Below are 19235 nucleotides of genomic sequence, written 5' to 3' on the forward strand. Positions count from 1 at the left end.
ACATGGACATCAGTTTAAACATAAACCAGAGAGAAACTGTTTAGCATGTTTTAGAAATGCCATAAATGCCATTGGAATAACACACTATTTTTGTTTCAGTACAAGCTGCCACACATAAATGAGCCCCGTTATGTTGGATCCACAGACAGATTGTGCTGTTAATATTGTGTACTCCATGTAGGTTTTATGGACAGAAAGCATTATTTGCAAATGATAACTGAACCTGGTCTGAACATGAATGCAATGAATACATGCATCTGCATACAGGTGTGATTGCAGACACTGTGTACTTTACATCTGCTGTCAGAAATCTCTCTTAACAAACCCTGAACTAAGCTGTGAGCTAAAACATCATCAGGACCACAGCTGGGGGCAAAGCAGCATGTCTGTCTTCTGGTGACACATGTAAATATTCTGATCAGCACATGTCTGTCTGGCTTTTCTCTTTGTCAACTCCTTTGTCATATACCGGAGGGCTCTCTCTCTCTCTCTCTCTCTCTCTCTCTCTCTCTCTCTCTCTCGTCTCTCTCTCTCTCTCTCTCTCTCTCTCTCTCTCCATTACTACATGCATGTTAACCCACCACACACATTTTGACAATTCAGTTTGATTGTATTTAATTGCTTTTTTATTGTATTTAATTACTTTTAATTTTAATTGGTGCCTTCTGTGCCTTCACATGGTACTGATGGAAACTATAAAATCCACTGTGGTGACCTATGAAAAACAGGGAACAAGCCGAAAAAAGAAGAAGTTTGTATAATTTACTTCAGTTCGGTTCATTCAGTTCATCTCGATTCTACTTAACGATTCGTCATACTTATCAAAAACTATCAATAACATCAAGCAAGGCTTGCAATTTAGTCCGATCAGTCCATCAGGAAAAACGATGAAGCCCAGAATTTGGTTTCAGCAAATACTAATTGAACGGCTGAACCATAGTGCATATCAACCCGCTGGTGTCACTGTCCGTGAGGCTGTGGTATGCTGACAGGCTGCCTTCACCCTGCTCCAGCAAACAAGGAAGCACGATACTGATACCTCATCTTCTCACAATGCCGCCGCCGCTCTGGGATAATAGCCCTGCTGTCGCCTGACCCTTCCTCGGCCCTGCATATTTGTCTGTCCCCGCAAGCAGCAGCGGTCTGCTCCCCCTCCTTTGAAAACAAACCCATTATGATCATCTCTTTTCCTTTCACTGAGGTGGGGGAACTGGTTTGTGGCTTTTGGTGTGTAGCATTAGTCAGGATTCAATGTTATGTGACAGTGCTGATTAACTAGGACCACATTAATTCACAAATGCTAAAGAACTGAGAAAATTAGATCAATTTTACCCCTCACATGCTGATTAACTTGGCATTCTGAATGTCCACCGTTATCACAAGCACCTTAATCACAGCTTTCAAAGTTAATTCATTAAGGTTAATAACCTGATCCGTCTACAATAAGGTCCTCGTGTGTGCTCCTCGGGGGCTTGTGATGGCCTGGCGGCCTGTCTAGGGTGTCTCCTCACCTGCTGCCCAATGACTGCAGGGATAGCTCCAGCATCCCCACAACCCTGAGAGCAGAATAAGCAGTTTGGATAATGGATGGGTGGATGTGTGCTCCTCGGGGGTATGCGCGGCTGTTGTGCTGCAGGCTCCTGGCCCCCGGTAGGCTCGGTGCTCCTCTGGGGTTGTGCTGCTTTGGGCTCCGGGTGTTCTCTTGGTCATGGGGTGTGTGCATGCCTGTGGGGCCCGTGGGTGGCTGCAGAGCCTGTGTGCTGCTCCGAGGCACTACGATAAGTCACTGCTCTCTAGACACCAGAATTTATTAGGACTAATCTTGTGCTCTCACAGGTGGACATTTCACATACACACAGGTGGACACATCACATGCACACAGGTGACATGTCACATACACACACGTAGACATGACACATACACACAGGTGGACACATCACATACACACAGGTAGACATGTCACATATGCACAGGTGGACACGTCACTTGCACACAGGTGGACACGTTAATGCACATACACACTGCTAGTATCGATATCACTCCCTGGAACACTTTGGATTGCATCCTTCTTCGTAGACCTTTATCCCCCTTGCTTTTCCTTTTTCCTCCCCCACTTTCTCTCCTTTAGCTCTATAACTGCTATCCTAAACTGATATTGATCAGTCAGTCTAATTATAGTTTGAACACATGTCAGAGTTTGTTTCTCTGTCTGTGTCTCATCTGATAGACGTTTTCATTTCTAAGTTTCCTTGTTTCACGCTCTTGGAGAAGCGATGCTGATACTTTGATCAAACATGGTGGCGGCTCTAAATGTGTAATAAAACCCTGTGCTCTTGTCATCCCACAGATGATCCTAAGGACAGAGTTATTATAAGTGGGTTCATGATAATTAATAAAGAGTGCCTTTGCAGGTGGAGAATCTTAAGTCCACTTGCAGATTAACTGTCAAGAACACATTGCCATGCAAATTCCCTGTGTTGCACAGGTTATTAAAAAAAACAAAAAACAAACAAAAAACAATAAAATCCAGCAATATTGAACTTGGGACAGTTTCCTAAGTCCTGTATTGTTAATGTTGGTCCCGCGTATGGGTAGTGTAGAAGTCTATGCCATTGTCTACCAACATGGTGATCATGGGCTTAAATCCCTGTGTTACCTCTGGCTTGGTAGGGCGTCCCTACAGACACAATTGGCCATGTCTGTGGGTGGGAAGCCGGATGTGGGTATGTGGTCCTGGTCACTGCACTAGTGCCTCCTCTGGTCGGTTGGGGTGCCTGTTTGGGGGGGGGGGGGAACTGGGGGGGGGGTAGTGTGATCTCCCCATGTGCTACATCCCCCTGGTGAAACTCCTTACTGTCAGGCGAAAAGAAGCAGCTGGCGACTCCACATATATCGGAGGAGGCATGTGGTAGTCTGCAGCCCTTCCCAGATCGGCAGAAGGGGTAGAGCAGCGACTGGGACAGCTCGAAGAGTGGGATAATTGGCTGGATACAATTGGGGAGGAAAAAAGGGGGGCGGGGGTTGGCCCTCATAGGTTCCCATAGGTTCAGCTGGTGCATCAGAAAAGTAAAGGCCCTTAATGCTTTTCATCTCCCTGTCATCCATGACAAATTTGATCACATTCATTTATTTATCTATATTACTATTATTTTTGCTGTATAAATAAATTTCATTGACTTACTTACTTGTAATTACGTTCCTTGTAAACTTGTTATTAGAGCATTCGTGGCAATCTGATTTGACTTTTAACAGTTTCTAATAGTTTGACTGATTTTAATGTTTGGGTGAAAAGCCTTCCCCCTTTGAAGGGGGTCCTAAGACACACATTACATATTTTCTCAAATGAAAACGTTTAATGCAGTATAACACGGTATGGGGAGAGACTTTTTTTTAAATTATTTCTTACACTTTGTTTCCTTCAATGTATATAGGCAATGTTAAAGCTTTTACTGGAAACTACTGGGGATATTCTTGCATGTAATGACTAATCAAGCCTGAAGCTTCAATGCCTTCTTGGAAGCCATAGAGATGGGTGTCACTCTGTGCCGACTTGCCCAGCGTCACCATGGCATAATGAACATGGTATCAGGAATGACTGTACTCTATAAAAATCTCAACTACTCATGTACTACTCCATTTACATTTATTTTTAGTACTAATAATGTCCTCAATTCTACTGGACGTTTGGGTCGGTGGACATCAGCTCTCTGCAGCCTACACTTATGTCACTGTATCCACGGTTATCCTTCTGCATCCTACACAGGATTGACTGCATGTGTGTGTGTGTGTGTGTGTGTGTGTGTGTGTGTGTGTGTGTGTGTGTGTGTGTGTGTGTGTGTTTGTGGGAGGGTGGCCATGTTTGGTTCTGTCTATTTTCTCCAATCTGTAGTGCTACCTGTGTGTGCCAATGTGACTGACGGTGTTAACTGAGAAAATATGAATGAATATGAGTTCATAGCGCTGCATGCAGAGTGAAAACAAAATTACAAACTTTTAGTAATAGGAGTTTTCCAGTAGAAATTAGAACAAGACTTAAATGAAATGTGGAATTCTGTTTTATTTTTTTTAACATATTGTCTTTATTTGTAATTATATTAATTAACTTACTTTTGTATATTAATTATTTTATATTTGGTCATTCTAAAGACCTTTGACCTACACATGATTATTATTATTATTTAACTTATTATTATTAATTATCTATTAATATTATTATTATTATTTCTTTTGGGTTTCCTGTTTTATATCCTGTAGAGCCGGGTCCATAGTTTGGACCCGAGGCATTACAGGGCAGATGTCTCTTGATTGACAGTACTCGTCGTAATATGCGGGCTGTTCCAAGTAGGGCTATCTTCCGGGCTGCACAGATGTTGATTTTTGCCTGGGATACGGTTGGTGAACTTTTGCATTCCCTTCTTCATGAGTCCTAGAGCGCTGATGACCGCTCGTGTTGTTTTGGTCTTCATTCCCCACATCCTGTTGATTTCAATCTCCAGGTCTTTGTACATGGTCAGCTACTCTGTGACTTTCACTGAGGTGTTTTGTTTTTTGGATGGTATTGCCATGTTGATGAGCATGCACCTCTTTTGCTTTCTGTCCCTGGTAACGATGTCAGGCTTGTTGGCTTTTATCTCTCTGTCAGTGTGGATGGGCATGGCCCAGAGGATGGTGACATCATTGTTCTCAGTGACCGTTTTTGGCTGATGTTTGTACAACTTCCCAGTCGTCTTGATCTTGTAACTCCTGCAGATCTTCCAGTGCAGGTATGCTGCTGCCTTGTTGTGCCTGTATATGTGCTCGGTCTTTGCCAGTTCCAGGCAGCCTGAGACAATGTGGTCGATGGTTTCTTCATACATTCCACAGATTCTGCATTTTGAGTCTGTTCCATCTTTGATGATGCGATGGTGATAGGATCTGGTTGCCAGGCTCTGGACTTGTGCAGCGATTATCAGGCCCTCCGTCTCTACTTTCAGTCCAATGCTTCTCAGCCACTGGTGTGTCTTTTGTTAGTTCACGTCTGCGTCTCTCATTCTTTTTGGGTACTTCCCGTGCATTGCTTTGTCCTCCCAGGTTTTTTGCAATTGCTGCTGGCCATGGTGTTTTGCCTTCTGCTTCATTCATTTGGTGTAGATGGTAGTTGCCTCATTTTCTGTTAGTGGGGTTTCTGGGACATCAAGCTCTTTCTTGAATTGTGCAGCTTCTTTATTGATGGAGTTGATCTGATGTTTTACCATTCGGAGGAGTGGGTCATCTGTTTTAGTCAGGTATGCATCCAGCCCAATAGTGGTAGTCTTGAAGGTCAGTTTGAGTTGGACTAGGCCTCGTTCTCCTGAAGCTCTTGGTAGGTACAGCCTGTCAACATCTGCTTTTGGGTGGTGCATCTTCTCCATGGTCAGCATCTTACTTGTCTTGGTGTCTAGTCTCTTGATGTTGTTCAGATTCCAATTGATGACGTTGAAGCTGTACGTCACTACAGGTATCGCTAGGGTGTTGATAGCTTCAATTCTGTTAGCCACATTGTGTTCGCTCTTCAGTACCATACGCATCTCCTGTGGTCTTTATTATTTCAATTATTATTATTATTTTAATTATGTTATCTTTATTATTTTAATTATTATTATTATATTATGCAGTTAATGTACAACTTTTATTTTCTATTTGTGAACCTATTTGAATCTGCCTCTGTCTCCCATTAGGCCATTTCGACAGACCATAAAGCACCAATTTATGATTTTCTTTCTTTTTCTTTCTGTTTGTTTGAAGGCGATTTATACATTATTGGCCTTTGGCTTTTTAAGTTTACAGCCTTGCTTAATCAGATTTATCTTATCGCCAACCCCCCCCCCAAAAAAGAAATTGTATGTACAATAACGATGTTGCTAAATGAAGACAGTATACAAAGAAATTGTACATCTCAGTGGAGTCTATCACTCAAATTCAAGTTCAACTTTATTGTCATGTATATTAAAATACAATGATCTTGTGCTCTGGCTCTCTCTGTCTTTACACAAGGGACACAAGGATACACCATCCCTACATCAGACCTACAAAGACTATGTACACAGAATTCATACTTTATTTACACAAAAAGTACACAATAACACAACAATGTAAGGTGCATATGGGTGCATCAGCTGTTCAGAGCAACCTGACTGCCTGTGGAAAGAAACTATTGCTGAGATGGGTGGTGTGTGATTTGATGCTCCGGTAGCATTTGTTAGATGGAAATAGCAAGAACAGAACATGAGCGGGGTGGCTGGTGTCCTTAATGGTGTTTTGGACTTTCCTTTTGCAGCGAGTGGTGTAAATATTATGAAGTTGTGGTAGTTCCCTGCCAGTGATTTTTGCTGCTGTCTTTACAGTCCTTTGAAGCAGTCTGCAGTCCTGAGCAGTCAGGCTGCCAAGCCACACTGTGATATAGCTTGTCACGACACTCGATGGTACTGAGATAATCACCATGGCAATCTACATTAACTTTTAAAAAGCAGTTTTCTGATTTAAGATAGATTCAGGGGGATCTTTGTTTGATGCACAATGGCTCTCAAAAAAAAAATCAAATATGTACAATGGCTCTCAAAAAAAAAATCAAATATGTGACGGTGATGTGAGATGCAGACAAACAATGCCTGGTGATATGAGAGGGCACATCTTCATTACTGACCCTATCCCACATGTTTGCTTATTGCACAGGAAGGCCTTGCACAGATCGACCCACCCTCTTTTATGAGGGTTTGACCCATAGAGCAGAGGACTCTGGAAGGCCCCCTTAAGCCTGCGTTCATTAGGGTCAATTGTGGGTAAGATTGAAGGGGTGGGTGTGTAGTGTTTACTCAGGTCGATGTGGTGGAGCCATTTCAACTCCAACGGGAAATGATAAGTTTGACTAATGAGCAGACACCCGGAGTTACTGGAGGATATTTAACCTCCCACCCTCGTTATTGATTTTAGGATGTGTCAAAGCCAAAGCCTTGTTGTGTGCAGTGGCCATTAACACTCAGTGGTGCACTCGTGAGAGGCTGTAAATGCAGGTTTTGTTGAGCTGTGTTTACAAGGAGCCGATGTTTTTCATACGAGGTATGTCATATATAAATGGTAGGTTATTGGATAGAATGTGTAGTTCATGTCAATATAGAGTTAACAAAATTCAAATGTTTAGGTTATTTTCAGTGTTATGAATTCATTGAATACACACTTGATTAACGTTGGCTAACCGCATTGAACTCAAGAATCGTTTTTCTAAAGATACCTCACAAAGTCAGCCGAATTACACTTACACAGACAAGACAACAGTAGATATTTCTTATTAGATAACAGACAGTAAAAATAACAGAGCGAGAGAGAGACAGACAGACAGACAAACAGACAGAGAGAGAGAGAGAGAAAGAGAGGGAGAGAGAGAGGGAGAGAGACTGACACACAGAGAGTGAGAGAGAGAGCGAGAGAGACTGACAGACAGAGAGCGAGAGAGCGAGCCAGAGAGACTGACAGAGAGCGAGAGAGAGAGGGAGAGAGACTGACAGACAGAGAGCGAGAGACTGACAGACAGAGAGCGAGAGAGTGAGCCAGAGAGACTGACAGACAGAGAGCGAGAGACTGACAGAGAGCGAGAGAGTGAGCCAGAGAGACTGACAGACAGAGAGCGAGAGAGAGAGGGAGAGAGACTGACAGACAGCGAGGGAGAGAGAGGGAGAGAGATCTGACAGACAGAGAGTGAGAGAGAGAGCAAGAGAGAATGACAGAGAGAGAGAAAGAGAGAATGAGCGAGAGAGACTGACAGACAGAGAGAGAGGGAGAGAGACTGACAGACAGAGAGCGAGAGAGCGAGCGAGAGAGACTGACAGAGAGCGAGCGAGACAGACAGAGAGCGAGAGAGAGAGGGAGAGAGACTGACAGACAGAGAGCAAGTGAGAGAGACTGACAGAGAGCGAGAGAGTGAGCGAGAGAGACTGACAGAGAGCGAGAGAGCGAGCGAGAGAGACTGACAGACAGAGAGCGAGAGAGAGAGGGAGAGAGACTGACAGACAGAGAGCGAGAGAGACTGACAGAGAGCGAGAGAGCGAGAGAGACTGACAGACAGAGAGAGAGAAAGAGAGAGGGAGAGAAACAAACTTCAAAGCAAACTTCAACGCTATTTGGCTCTAAACAGACAGTACATGATGGCAGACTATGTGACCACCGTGACTGATCAGGAACTGAGAAAGACATGAACTATGTACAGACTCAGTGATCACAGCTTGGCCATAGAGACTGGCCAGACCTGGCTGCCTAGAGAAGACAGGCTGTGTCAGCTCTGTCCAGAGAGACAGGTGGAGATAGAGCAACACTTCCTGCTACACTGCAGCACATATGAAAACTTAAGAACAAAGTTCTTTACAAAGATTAAATGCAAATTCCAAGACTTAGATACATTCTCTGACCAGACTAAAATGCAACATGTACTATGGGCAAAATAGTGTCAGAGCCATAGATGCAGCAAGATATGTCAGGTCATGTCCCCAGCTTAAGAGACACCCAGCACAACACATAACAGCTGTAGTCGCCACACAACTCATGCGCTACCTTTTGATTTGTGTCTGTTTCTTTATTGTTATTGTTTTTTCTTTTTTCTTTATTGATCGGTATAATGTTGTGTTAATGTTCATTATTAGTGTTATTGTGTATGGCCCAAACTGTATTTTGATGCTTTGGCAACATTGTTTTAAAACTTTCATGCCAATAAAGCCCTTTAAATTGAATTGAATTGAATTGAAGAGAGAGAGAGAGAGAGAGAGAGAGAGAGAGAGAGAGAGAGGAGAGAGAGAGAGAGAGAGAGAGAGAGAGAGAGAGAAACGCCAAAGCACAGATGGTTTCCAATGAAATGCTCTTTGATTATCTGACGGGCTACTGTACTTCAAATTTTTGATTTCCAAGATCCAAGTTTGGAACTGGTCCATTGACCCGGTTATGCAAACAAAGATGATGAGAGATTTCTGACCCACATTTGTCAAACTTCTAGGAAAGTCTTTAGAAATGACTCCAGCTATGTATCCTCTACAGCTCAAAGTCACTTGAAAATAAATGTGCAACACAAATGTAGCTTGATTTGTTGGGGGTTCGTTAGATAATTCATATCAATAACTAAGAGACAAATTAGAAATGCAACAGTCAATCCACACCGATTTCCTCCAAAAAATCAACCTTTTATAACCAATGACCAAATTATGGTGAAATCAATAAAGTTAAAAAATAGAAAACCAGTCTTATTGTTTAGCTTCATGTAGGGGTGTAATGATATGAAAATTCATGTCACGATTATCCTGGCCAGAATAATTGTGATTCATGATATTATTCCGATGATCATCAAAATATGCTTAAAACTTAAAATGGCACTAAAACATACTGGAATCACTATATCTCACATTTTGTTAAGAAACAAGAGATTTTTATTGTATCACAGATAGGACACACATCTTTTGGCTAGACAGGCCAACTTGCAGTACTGAGAGAGAGAGAGAGAGAGAGAGAGAGAAGAGAGAGAGAGAGAGAGGAGAGGAGAGAGAGAGAGAGAGAGAGAGAGAGAGAGAGAGAGAGAGAGAGAGAGAGAGAGAGAGAGAGAGAGAGAGAGAGAGAGAGAGAGAGAGAGAGCTTTTTCCAAGTCTCTCAAGAGGATATTCATAATTATTCTGATAAAGGAAATTCACCACAATCAACTTTTCATGAGTGTTTTTTATTGTGATCTGTGATAAAATCCTATATTGTCCCATCCATAGCTTTATGTGTGTGAGCTCTCTGGACTGTATACCAGACTGCTTAAGCAAAAAGGTCCTGGGTTTGAACCCAGGCTGCCCCGGGTCCTTTCTATGTGGAGTATGCATGTTCTCCCCATGTCTACATAGGTTTCCTCTGGGTGCTCCAGTTTCCTCTCACCATCAAAAAGACATGCATGTTAGGGTTAATACTCCTGTCTGTGCCCCTGAGCAAGGCAATGGAAAGAAGAACTGGAGTTGGTCCCTGGGTGCTGCAGCTGCCCACTGCTCCTATACAATAGGATGGCTTAAATGCACAGAGCACATTTCATTGTAACCTGCTGTACAATGACAAAATAAAGTGGCTTTCTTCTTTCTTTCTTCTTCTCTTAAATGTTGACTTTTGCACAACTAAATCTTGAATGAATAGTGATATGCATAATATACAGTTATCTATGGACAGTACAGCCTATCTATCTATCTATCTATCTATCTATCTATCTATCTATCTATCTATCTATCTATCTATCTATCTATCTATCTATCTATCTATCTATCTATCTATCTATCTATCTATCTATCTATCTATCTATCTATCTATCTATCTATCTATCTATCTATCTATCTATCTATCTATCTAGTTTGTCTGTCTGTATCACACAGAGCATGACTGAATGAAAGTCTGACTGTCTAGGAATTTATTGGAAGGATAGCTCCTTGAGATGTAGCATTTCATTTTCAAGGGGGTCCTATAGAAACAAATACAAAATTATAAAAATAATAAAAAAAACAAAAGCAACATTACATAATAAACATACACTGCAAATACACGGATACAGACAACTTGCTCACCCTCTCCCACACCCACCCCAGCCCTCAGAAGTTGTACAAGAAAAATTGAATACAATGACCCAGATAATAAATCAACTACATCAGCGTAAAGCGCAATTGAATCAGTTTATCTACAGTTTATTTGTGCTGCAAATTGGTCACTAATTATTCCCATCAGATGGGTCTCCCCCATTGAAAAGCGGGGTAACTCTGGCACATTTCCATATGGGGGAATTGAACTAGTAGACAGACAAATAAATCTGTGAAGGACACATGAGTGGCAAGTTTAACAAATTTGGCTTCCAAACCATCTGGAACAGCACTACTATGTTCTTTTAATTCACATATAGCATGAAAAACATCAGTAGGCAAGATCTTCCTAAAGGAAAATGAACCATTCAAAGTAGTAAGGTTTGAGGAATCGGCTATAGCATGGACATTAAAGTGTCGGGAACCACAGATAGACGAGAAATGATGATTAAAAGCATAGGAAATCAAGATCATAAATAATGTCATTATCAATTCTTATCTGGTTTGTGAAGCTTTTATTAGTTTTATTGAGAATACGGTTCAATTGACTCCAAAAATGTGTGGGGGCTATGAAAATCCAGAGAAAAGCTATCTCTGTAGTAGTCAGATCTGGTATTCCTTGTTTTGGTCTCACATAAATCCCTCAGGTATCTGTAGGTTTCCCCATCAGCAGACTCTTTACATGAGTGATATCTGGCCCAGGCTGACGAGATGTGCGCTGATCCAGGGTAAATGTCTACCTTTAACTCTGATTATATTCACGGGAGCATGTTTATCAATTACATTAGTAACTTCAGAATAAGAGAAGTTCCTTGCATCATCAACAAAAGGAATTAACTGAAATCCATCCCAGCTAATAGCAATTTAAGTCTTGACTGAAACAATCTATTTTGATATTCTTGCCTTGTGTCAGTCTAATATATTTAGTGGGAGAACTTGGAAGTTTGATTTTCCAGACACAAAATATAACAGAGTTATCACTTAAACAATCTGACATAACCACAGATTTAATTATCCTTTAAGGATTAGTGACAAGATGAAGACGCTCCACAACAATCCACTCTAGTCGGTTCATTAATTAACCGGGTGAGGTTTACACTACCAAATACATACATTTCTATCATTGAAGGAGGGAGGGTCAAGCCAGTTCCTACTGAAGTCACCCAAGATAATCAATTTCATCATGCCTCTCAAGAGAATTAATAGTGGACAGAATACACTTGGCCGAGTCAGCCGGAGCAGAGGGAGGACGTGGCCAAATGGTTAAATGTTTGTTATCAGGATGAATAATGTTAATGAAAAGATTTTCAAAATTAACTGGCCCTACATTAGGAATAACACACTCGGAAACAAGATTTGCAGCAACATGTGTGGCCACCCAACTTCCTCTCCACACCCTCTCGGCTCCATACAGAGCAAACATGTCCATTTTAATTTCATCATCAGTAATTTCACTATGTAGCCGTCTTTAAGAAATAGAAATAATAATACTGGGCTTGTAAAGAGTTCTCCAAGCTCTGAGGACATAGAAGTAACAAGGCCAACCAAGTTGGGAGAGAGAAGGTAATGGAGGTGGGGAGCGAGAGCAACAGATGGGTACGAAGGGAGATTCAAGATTCAATAACTTTCTTGTCATTGTGCCAAGCACAACGACATTGCAGTTGTGTCAACCTCCAAATGACATAAAAGAGATTAAAAGAGATAAGAAATATAAGATATCAACAATAAAAAAGTAGAGTCTGAACAATATGAGTGCAAAATATATAAGTGGAATAAGGTATAAAATACAATACAGTTAACGATAAAATACAATCTATGAGGTGCAAAAACATCATCAGCAAAAATATCGTAAAGGCAGGGTCCTTAAAATAGATGATTAACAATCATGTTGATTATATTCAGATGAACATAAACATATACATGGCCTCAGATATTCACAATGAGAGAAAAAAAGTGAAATAACAAAAGAAAGCAGGACATTTCATTACATAAAGAGGCAGAAGTTAGCAAACATTCAGTAGTCCATGGTTTTACAGCAATTGTTAGCCTGTAACATTACATCATTACTACAGTCTTACTGGAACTGTCTGTCTATCTATCTATCTATCTATCTATCTATCTATCTATCTATCTATCTATCTATCTATCTATCTATCTATCTATCTATCTATCTATCTATCTATCTATCTATCTATCTATCTATCTATCTATCTATCTATCTATCTATCTATCTATCTATCTATCTATCTATCTATCTATCTATCTATCTATCACACAGACACACACACACACACACACACACACACACACACACACACACACACACACACACACACACACACACACACACACACACACACACAGAGAGAGAGAGAGAGAGAGAGATATTGAGATTGAATACTGTGTGTTATAGATCCTGCACTGGCCTTTAGAACTGTATGTGAGGTCTGTAGGTTTGGAAACGTCTATGAACCTGTGCCACCAAGACAAACTGTTGTGTATTTATGGTGTTTGGTGAATAAATCAATTGCTTTATATCTGTTTGTGCTCCTTTCACCACAGCAGCAGGATGCAGTCCCTCCAAGTGGACTCGGTCCAGCGTTGGATGGAAGACCTGCGCCACATGACGGAGGTGGAGTGTATGTGTGTTCTCCAGGCCAAGCCCATTGGGGTGGAGGAGGATGCCCAGCAAGGAGAGCTGATCGTGGCCTCGGCGGTGGGCGGAGGGGACCACGTGGCCCGTAACAACCTGCAGACACTGCTGCGTCGGGCGCTGGTGGTCAGCACGGAGCTGGGCAAGATGTTTCAGCGGCTGGAGAAGGGGCGCTGGCAGAGGGTCCACAGTACAGCCGTGCGGGCCAACTGCCACGTGCGCTCTCTGGTGCACGAGTACGGCGCTGCTCGTAACATACCACCAGAGATGCAAAAGGTGAGGGTTGAGTGTGGATGGGTTTGGGGTTCGATGTCGATTTGGTGATACAAGTTGCTGCCCATTGTAACGGTCAGGGGCCGGTAAATACAGTAGTGTTGCAATGCCAAATAGCGCCACAGGGTGGCTCCTCTTTTTGTTTTGTTGTGACGCCCTAGAGTAGAGTCGTACTCAGTGCTGCTTCGACCGGCGTCCGCAAGAGCGAACTCTTACCGTAACAAGTTGGTGAAGGTTATGATTTGTATGTTTTACTGTTCATGTATGGTCGGCGAACATAGTACCGTGGAGACCTGACATTGTATGGTCGATATATGTGCAACAGAATAAAGCAGCGGTGTGGAAATCTCCATCTCGTTGCCTGTCGATTCTCGGAGCTAATCGGCTATCTCTTGCTAAGTAGCCACATGCTGCTAGCTCTTACACCAGCCCCGTGTTACACCGTTCCACAGGGAATTGCAAAGTAAATGAGCTATCTCAGTTTTTTCTTGAAAAGGGAAGAAAAACAGTACACTAGTGATGTATTTTTAATTAGACAATGGGAATGCTGAACAAGGATGCTGTAAATTCAAATAGACCACACACTCTGCTTATAATTGTCCGGTGTGCCTCACAGGTTTTCTTGTCACTTTGGGATAAATACCCACTATGTGCCATCATAGATGGGTTATGAGACAATGGTACTGATACATAGGTTCACTCAATTAAAGCCAACAGCACATGAACAAAGCACAAATATGAGAGCAGTTAAAGCCACCTTTAATATCAACATAGCCTAGAAAACAAAAAACAAAACAGTGACAGCAAGCTGTGATCGACCCAAATGACTGAGCCCTCATCTTCAAATGAAAAGTTAAATTTCATATAGAGGCTCTGGCTTGGGGCCCCCCTGACCATTTGGGCCCCTAGGCCCGTGACTGGTAGGCCCATTCAGCAATTCATCCATGTGTCACATTAGGTTTAATAAGTGCAAATTTGTAAATGCTGTTGATTTTGTAAACATCCAGTGTAAAGCTGCCAGATTAATAGGTATCATTGCACTATTTGACCCAAAGTCGTTGAACTGCAAAACAGAAAATAACTCTCTTCCACACGTTATAGATCATCCTGCCGATACGCAGTAGAAAGTCATTGCCCGCCTTGAGTACCTTACCCATGTACTCCCTTCAAGCATATTGGGTGGAGCACAGTCACCTCATCCATATTAAGAGGAGGAAGTTCCTCTGCACCTCTTGTAGTTCACTCAGGGAGCAGTTTGTGTACGTCACAGGATGACATGTCTCTGTTCAGACTGGTTTTTATCTGTTGCGTGTGCTTGTCGTGTTGCATGCATCTCTGTGGGTTATATCTCAAGTGACAATTTTTTCTTTTTGTTCCTTCCTTTGCAGTATGAGAAATCTCTACTGGAAAAGTGTATGGAGCTGACGAATATTACAGAGAGGTAAAGGGATGAAACAAGGGTCATAGTAAACTTTAATAACTTGGAAACAAATTTGGCTTCATGATGTGGAAGTTGTAACTGTATTTATTCCACTACAGATGTACCATATTGTACCCCTAATCACAGGTGCCTCCATACTGATGATGAGTTCTTCCTCAAGTCCATGAGAGAAGCCATCCATGAAATCCTCACCGATGTCAGCGATTCATTCAGCAACATGATTGACATGGCCCTTGCCAATGAGATCCAGGTATGTTGATCTGAGGTGAACCAAAGTATTCCCTTCAATATTTAAATCTTCTCACTTCTAACAGTTAGATAGTGAGGGTGAAACAATGAGGTTTCTCTCTATTATAGGTCAGCGTATGATAGTGATTAACAGAAGACCCCAAAACCTTTGGTCATCACGGTTTTGAACCGTAGACATGAGACCGGAGCTTGCGAGGATTTATAAAAGCAGGTTTTAAATACAACTCTGGATAATGTGACAGATATGTGCAGCAGATGCCCAATAGCATGTGTATCTTTATGTCTAGATTTAATGTACACATTTTAATTTCCTAAGAATCACATTTAACATGTCAGTGCATTCTAACCATCTTCCCATCTGCTATTTATCTCATACACATACACGATACAGGTGCACATGAACACACGTGAGCACGCACGCACGCACACACACACACACACACACACACACACATATATATATATATATATATATATATATATACATGCATGCCCTAGCCATATTGAAGCACTCATTGCCAGTGACTTTCCCTGCGGTATTGTTCTAAAACTTTTTAGAATATGTTGACCTGGTTGAAAGTGGCTGAATGGAAACGTGAACATGCTCGGTATTATTTGGTCACTGGACTAATTGAAGATTACATCATCCTTTTGGATTAAATGAGGTAAGGTAAAAAAAATAGACGTGACATTCCACTGGGATTAATCTAGGAGTCATCTATGAGTACGATGCTGCAGAAGAGTTTGCAGTAGAAAAAGATGGCTGTCTTGCAGTAGGGCATCTTATGTTTCACCTTCAAAACATGAGACAGGGTTAATGTATGGAGCAAACATCCGTCCTTGTTTCCATTCAGATATTGTTTCCATAATCACAAATGATTATGGATCCATTTTCTTCCCATGTTAAATGCCTGTTTTACTCATAGCAGTGCTTATTAGCCCAATGGCGACGCCAGGCTTTGCTCCCAGCTTGGTGTGGGTTTACCACTTTTGATGTTTTATTTGTTTCCTCCATTTTCTTTGGTTTTCTCTCGCAGTCCAAAGAAAAAAAATGTCAGGTGAATTGGAGTCTCCAAATGGCCATTAGGTATAAATCATAATATGAAATGATCATTTGTCTGTGTGTGGGTGGGCCCTGCAATGGACTGGTGATGTGCCTTCTGACCTAAAGTCTGATGATGATAATAATAATAATAATAATAATTTATTAATAAAAATAATATAGTAATATAATAATTATTATTATATTATATATAATTATTATAATTATATTATAATTATAGTATATCATAATTATTATTATAATATAATAATAATGGCGGCACGGTGGTGCCGTTGTTCGAACAATGGCTTCACAGAAAGAAGGTCCTGGGTTCGAGCCCCAGGGTAGTCCAACCTTAGGGGTCGTCCTTGGTTGTGCTTTGTGTGGAGTTTGCATGTTCTCCCCATGTCTGCGTGGGTTTCCTTCAGGGGCTCCGGTTTCCTCCCACAGTCCAAAGACATGTAGGTCAGGTGAATAGGCCATGCTAAATTGCCCCTAGGTATGAATGTGTGTGTGTGTGGGCCCTCTGATGGCATGGCGGCCTGTCCAGGGTGTCTCCCCATCTGCCGCCCAATGACTGCTGGTATAGGCTCCAGCATCCCCGCGACCCTGAGAACAGGACAAGCAGTTCGGATAATGGATGGAATATAATAATAATGTATTTAAAAAATTAGGGCAGCATGGTGGCGCAGTGGTTAGCGCGTTCGTCTCACAGCGAGAAGGTTCTGGGTTCGAGCACCAGGGTAGTCCAACCTTGGGGGTCATCCTCTGTGTGGAGTTTGCATGTTCTCCCTGTGTCTGCGTGGGTTTCCTCCGGGTGCTCCGGTTTCCTCCCACAGGCCAGAGACATGTAGGTCTGGTGAATTGGCTGTACTAAATTGTCCCTAGTTGTGTATGTGTGTGTGTGTCAGCCCTGTGATGGACTGGTGGCCAGTCCAGGGTGTCTCCCCGCCTGCAACCCTGCGACCCTGAGTAGGATAAGTGGTTTGGATAATGGATGGATGGATAATAATAATAATAATAATGATAATAATATCCATCCATTAACCGCTTATCCTGCTCTCTGGGTCATGGGGAGTCATTGGGCGGCAGGCGGGGAGACTCCCTGGACAGCCACAATTGGCAATGGGTGGGGTCCGAGCACTTAGTGCAATATGCTTTACTATGTAAGCTTAGTGAAAACTCCTGAACACATCACAAATTTCAGGTTGATATCGCAACATGTTCATGAGTTATTGCGAATTTTTTAAAATTAGCTCTTTAGATAAAATGTGATTGGCTTGTATAATAAACCCTATAGAATATCAAAAATCTGAGAAATTAACTTTTTCCTGCTTGATCCAGAGATGCTCTGTACCAAATTTGGTGACGATTGCTCAAAAACAGATTTGGACAAAAGTCATGGCGGAAAATATTTCCAGGCTCAAATGGGCATGGCTTCTATCTTCAGATTCATCTGGACCCACAGAATCCAGGAAAAATAATTTTGTTTCCAAGACTATAGGCCAAAACATGAAGTTCGTTGTCATAGTGCCACCATCTAGCCAATTTGTACAGTTTTATTTGGTGATATTTCCAATTTATCTGCCAAGTTTGGGAACTGTAGTGTTTTTTTTTAAATTTTATTTTAAAGGAAAAAAAACAATCAGAATAGAAAATACGTACATATTTTAAACCAATAGGGAAATAAAATAGTTCACAAACCCATTGAACTCTACAGAATCAAAGAGGATAAGAATTAAAATTAAAACTAGTTGTTACGGTTTCTGAGACCCAGATACTTTTAGGGCAGAATGATTTTAATAACAATAATAATAATAATAAAATAACAATACTAATAATTCAATTGGCTGGGGGCATTCTTTCTATTAAAAATATACAATGATTTTGATTTTCCGATGCCTCCTCCCTCACTTGCATTTTGTGATGCATATGAAGCCAGCTGACCCCTTCTTCTTACCTGCCAACGGCAGGTCTCCCTGGAGGAATTGACCTTTCGCAAAGTCCCGCCCCCCTTAGTTACTGTTGCTATGCCCATCAAGCATTTCAGAACTATCCAGGAAGTAGCTGGAAAACACCAAAACATGAAGGAAGAAATCAGCGCATTGTGTGGGTAAAAGTAACAGTAATAATACGTTAACTGTATTAGCTATCAATAATAGCTAGTAGCAAGCTTAGCTTGGAGCAGACAGGTATTTTTGTTGATTTTGGATGGATTAAGCTGGCCATGGGGTCTGCTATACTGCCAAATCTATTGCCGACATTGCGCTTCTTGCGTTCTGGGTTTCGGGAAGGGAAAGAAAATTACACCCCCTCCAAACTTTTCAGATATCTAGTATCCGATTTGCAGATCCCATAGGCACACCGTTTCAGCATTTTGTTGTCTGTTTGAAGGCTTGACGGACCGTTGCTAAGGTAGGATTGGACAAGCACCGTTCTGGGGTGGTACTTTGCGAAAGGTCAATTGCGGAGGCCCCTGCTATTTACCTCAAATCCACCTGGAGCTGTACAGGTGCTCTTTAAGAGTCACTAATTGCAAAAGTGGGATGTATAATCCCCACTGGCTCCCCACCCAGGGGCACCGTCAACTGAACTGTTAACTGTGACGTCGGCCATCGAGAGCCAACATCGTGGTTCAAACCATGAGCCGCTGATGGTAGTGACCTGGGCGCCCTGCTAATACTGTTATATGCACTCTTTGTGCCGTGCTTGGTTGGAAAGAAACTACTGTTCCAAGCTAACCTTAACGCTGATCCTTTCAGGTCCTGATCAAACAGATTGAGACATCGGACAGTGTATTTACCATTGGCAGTGCCATTAGTAACCTGTTGTCCCTTACCCAGGATGGACCCCAGCTCTGCAGCATCATCGCCAAGGTGGGTCTGGTTCATATGCACTTCTCTGATGGTTGGGTAAAGCTGTTTAACTTCAGGTTTTAAGTTCAAGACTCGTTCAGCGGCATGACACTGAGTTGGCAGCCAGGGATTCCAT

The 19235-nt window shown here is 41.9% G+C and overlaps 1 protein-coding gene across 3 annotated transcripts in view; it reads left to right on the forward strand.

Annotated features, from left to right (window-relative positions):
* The window catches only part of LOC130114125 (protein inscuteable homolog), a 92050-nt gene that overhangs the window by 43904 nt on the left and 28911 nt on the right, over positions 1–19235 (forward strand). For all 3 annotated transcript variants that reach the window (XM_056281897.1, XM_056281895.1, XM_056281898.1), the window contains 4 exons: positions 13149–13515; positions 14901–14953; positions 15080–15203; positions 19007–19120. In XM_056281897.1, the coding sequence (XP_056137872.1) occupies positions 13149–13515; positions 14901–14953; positions 15080–15203; positions 19007–19120 (658 nt within the window). The remainder of the gene's footprint in view (positions 1–13148; positions 13516–14900; positions 14954–15079; positions 15204–19006; positions 19121–19235) is intronic.

The sequence above is a fragment of the Lampris incognitus genome, chromosome 6 (assembly GCF_029633865.1).
Source record: "Lampris incognitus isolate fLamInc1 chromosome 6, fLamInc1.hap2, whole genome shotgun sequence".
In the NCBI taxonomy this organism is placed as follows: Eukaryota; Metazoa; Chordata; class Actinopteri; order Lampriformes; family Lampridae; genus Lampris; species Lampris incognitus.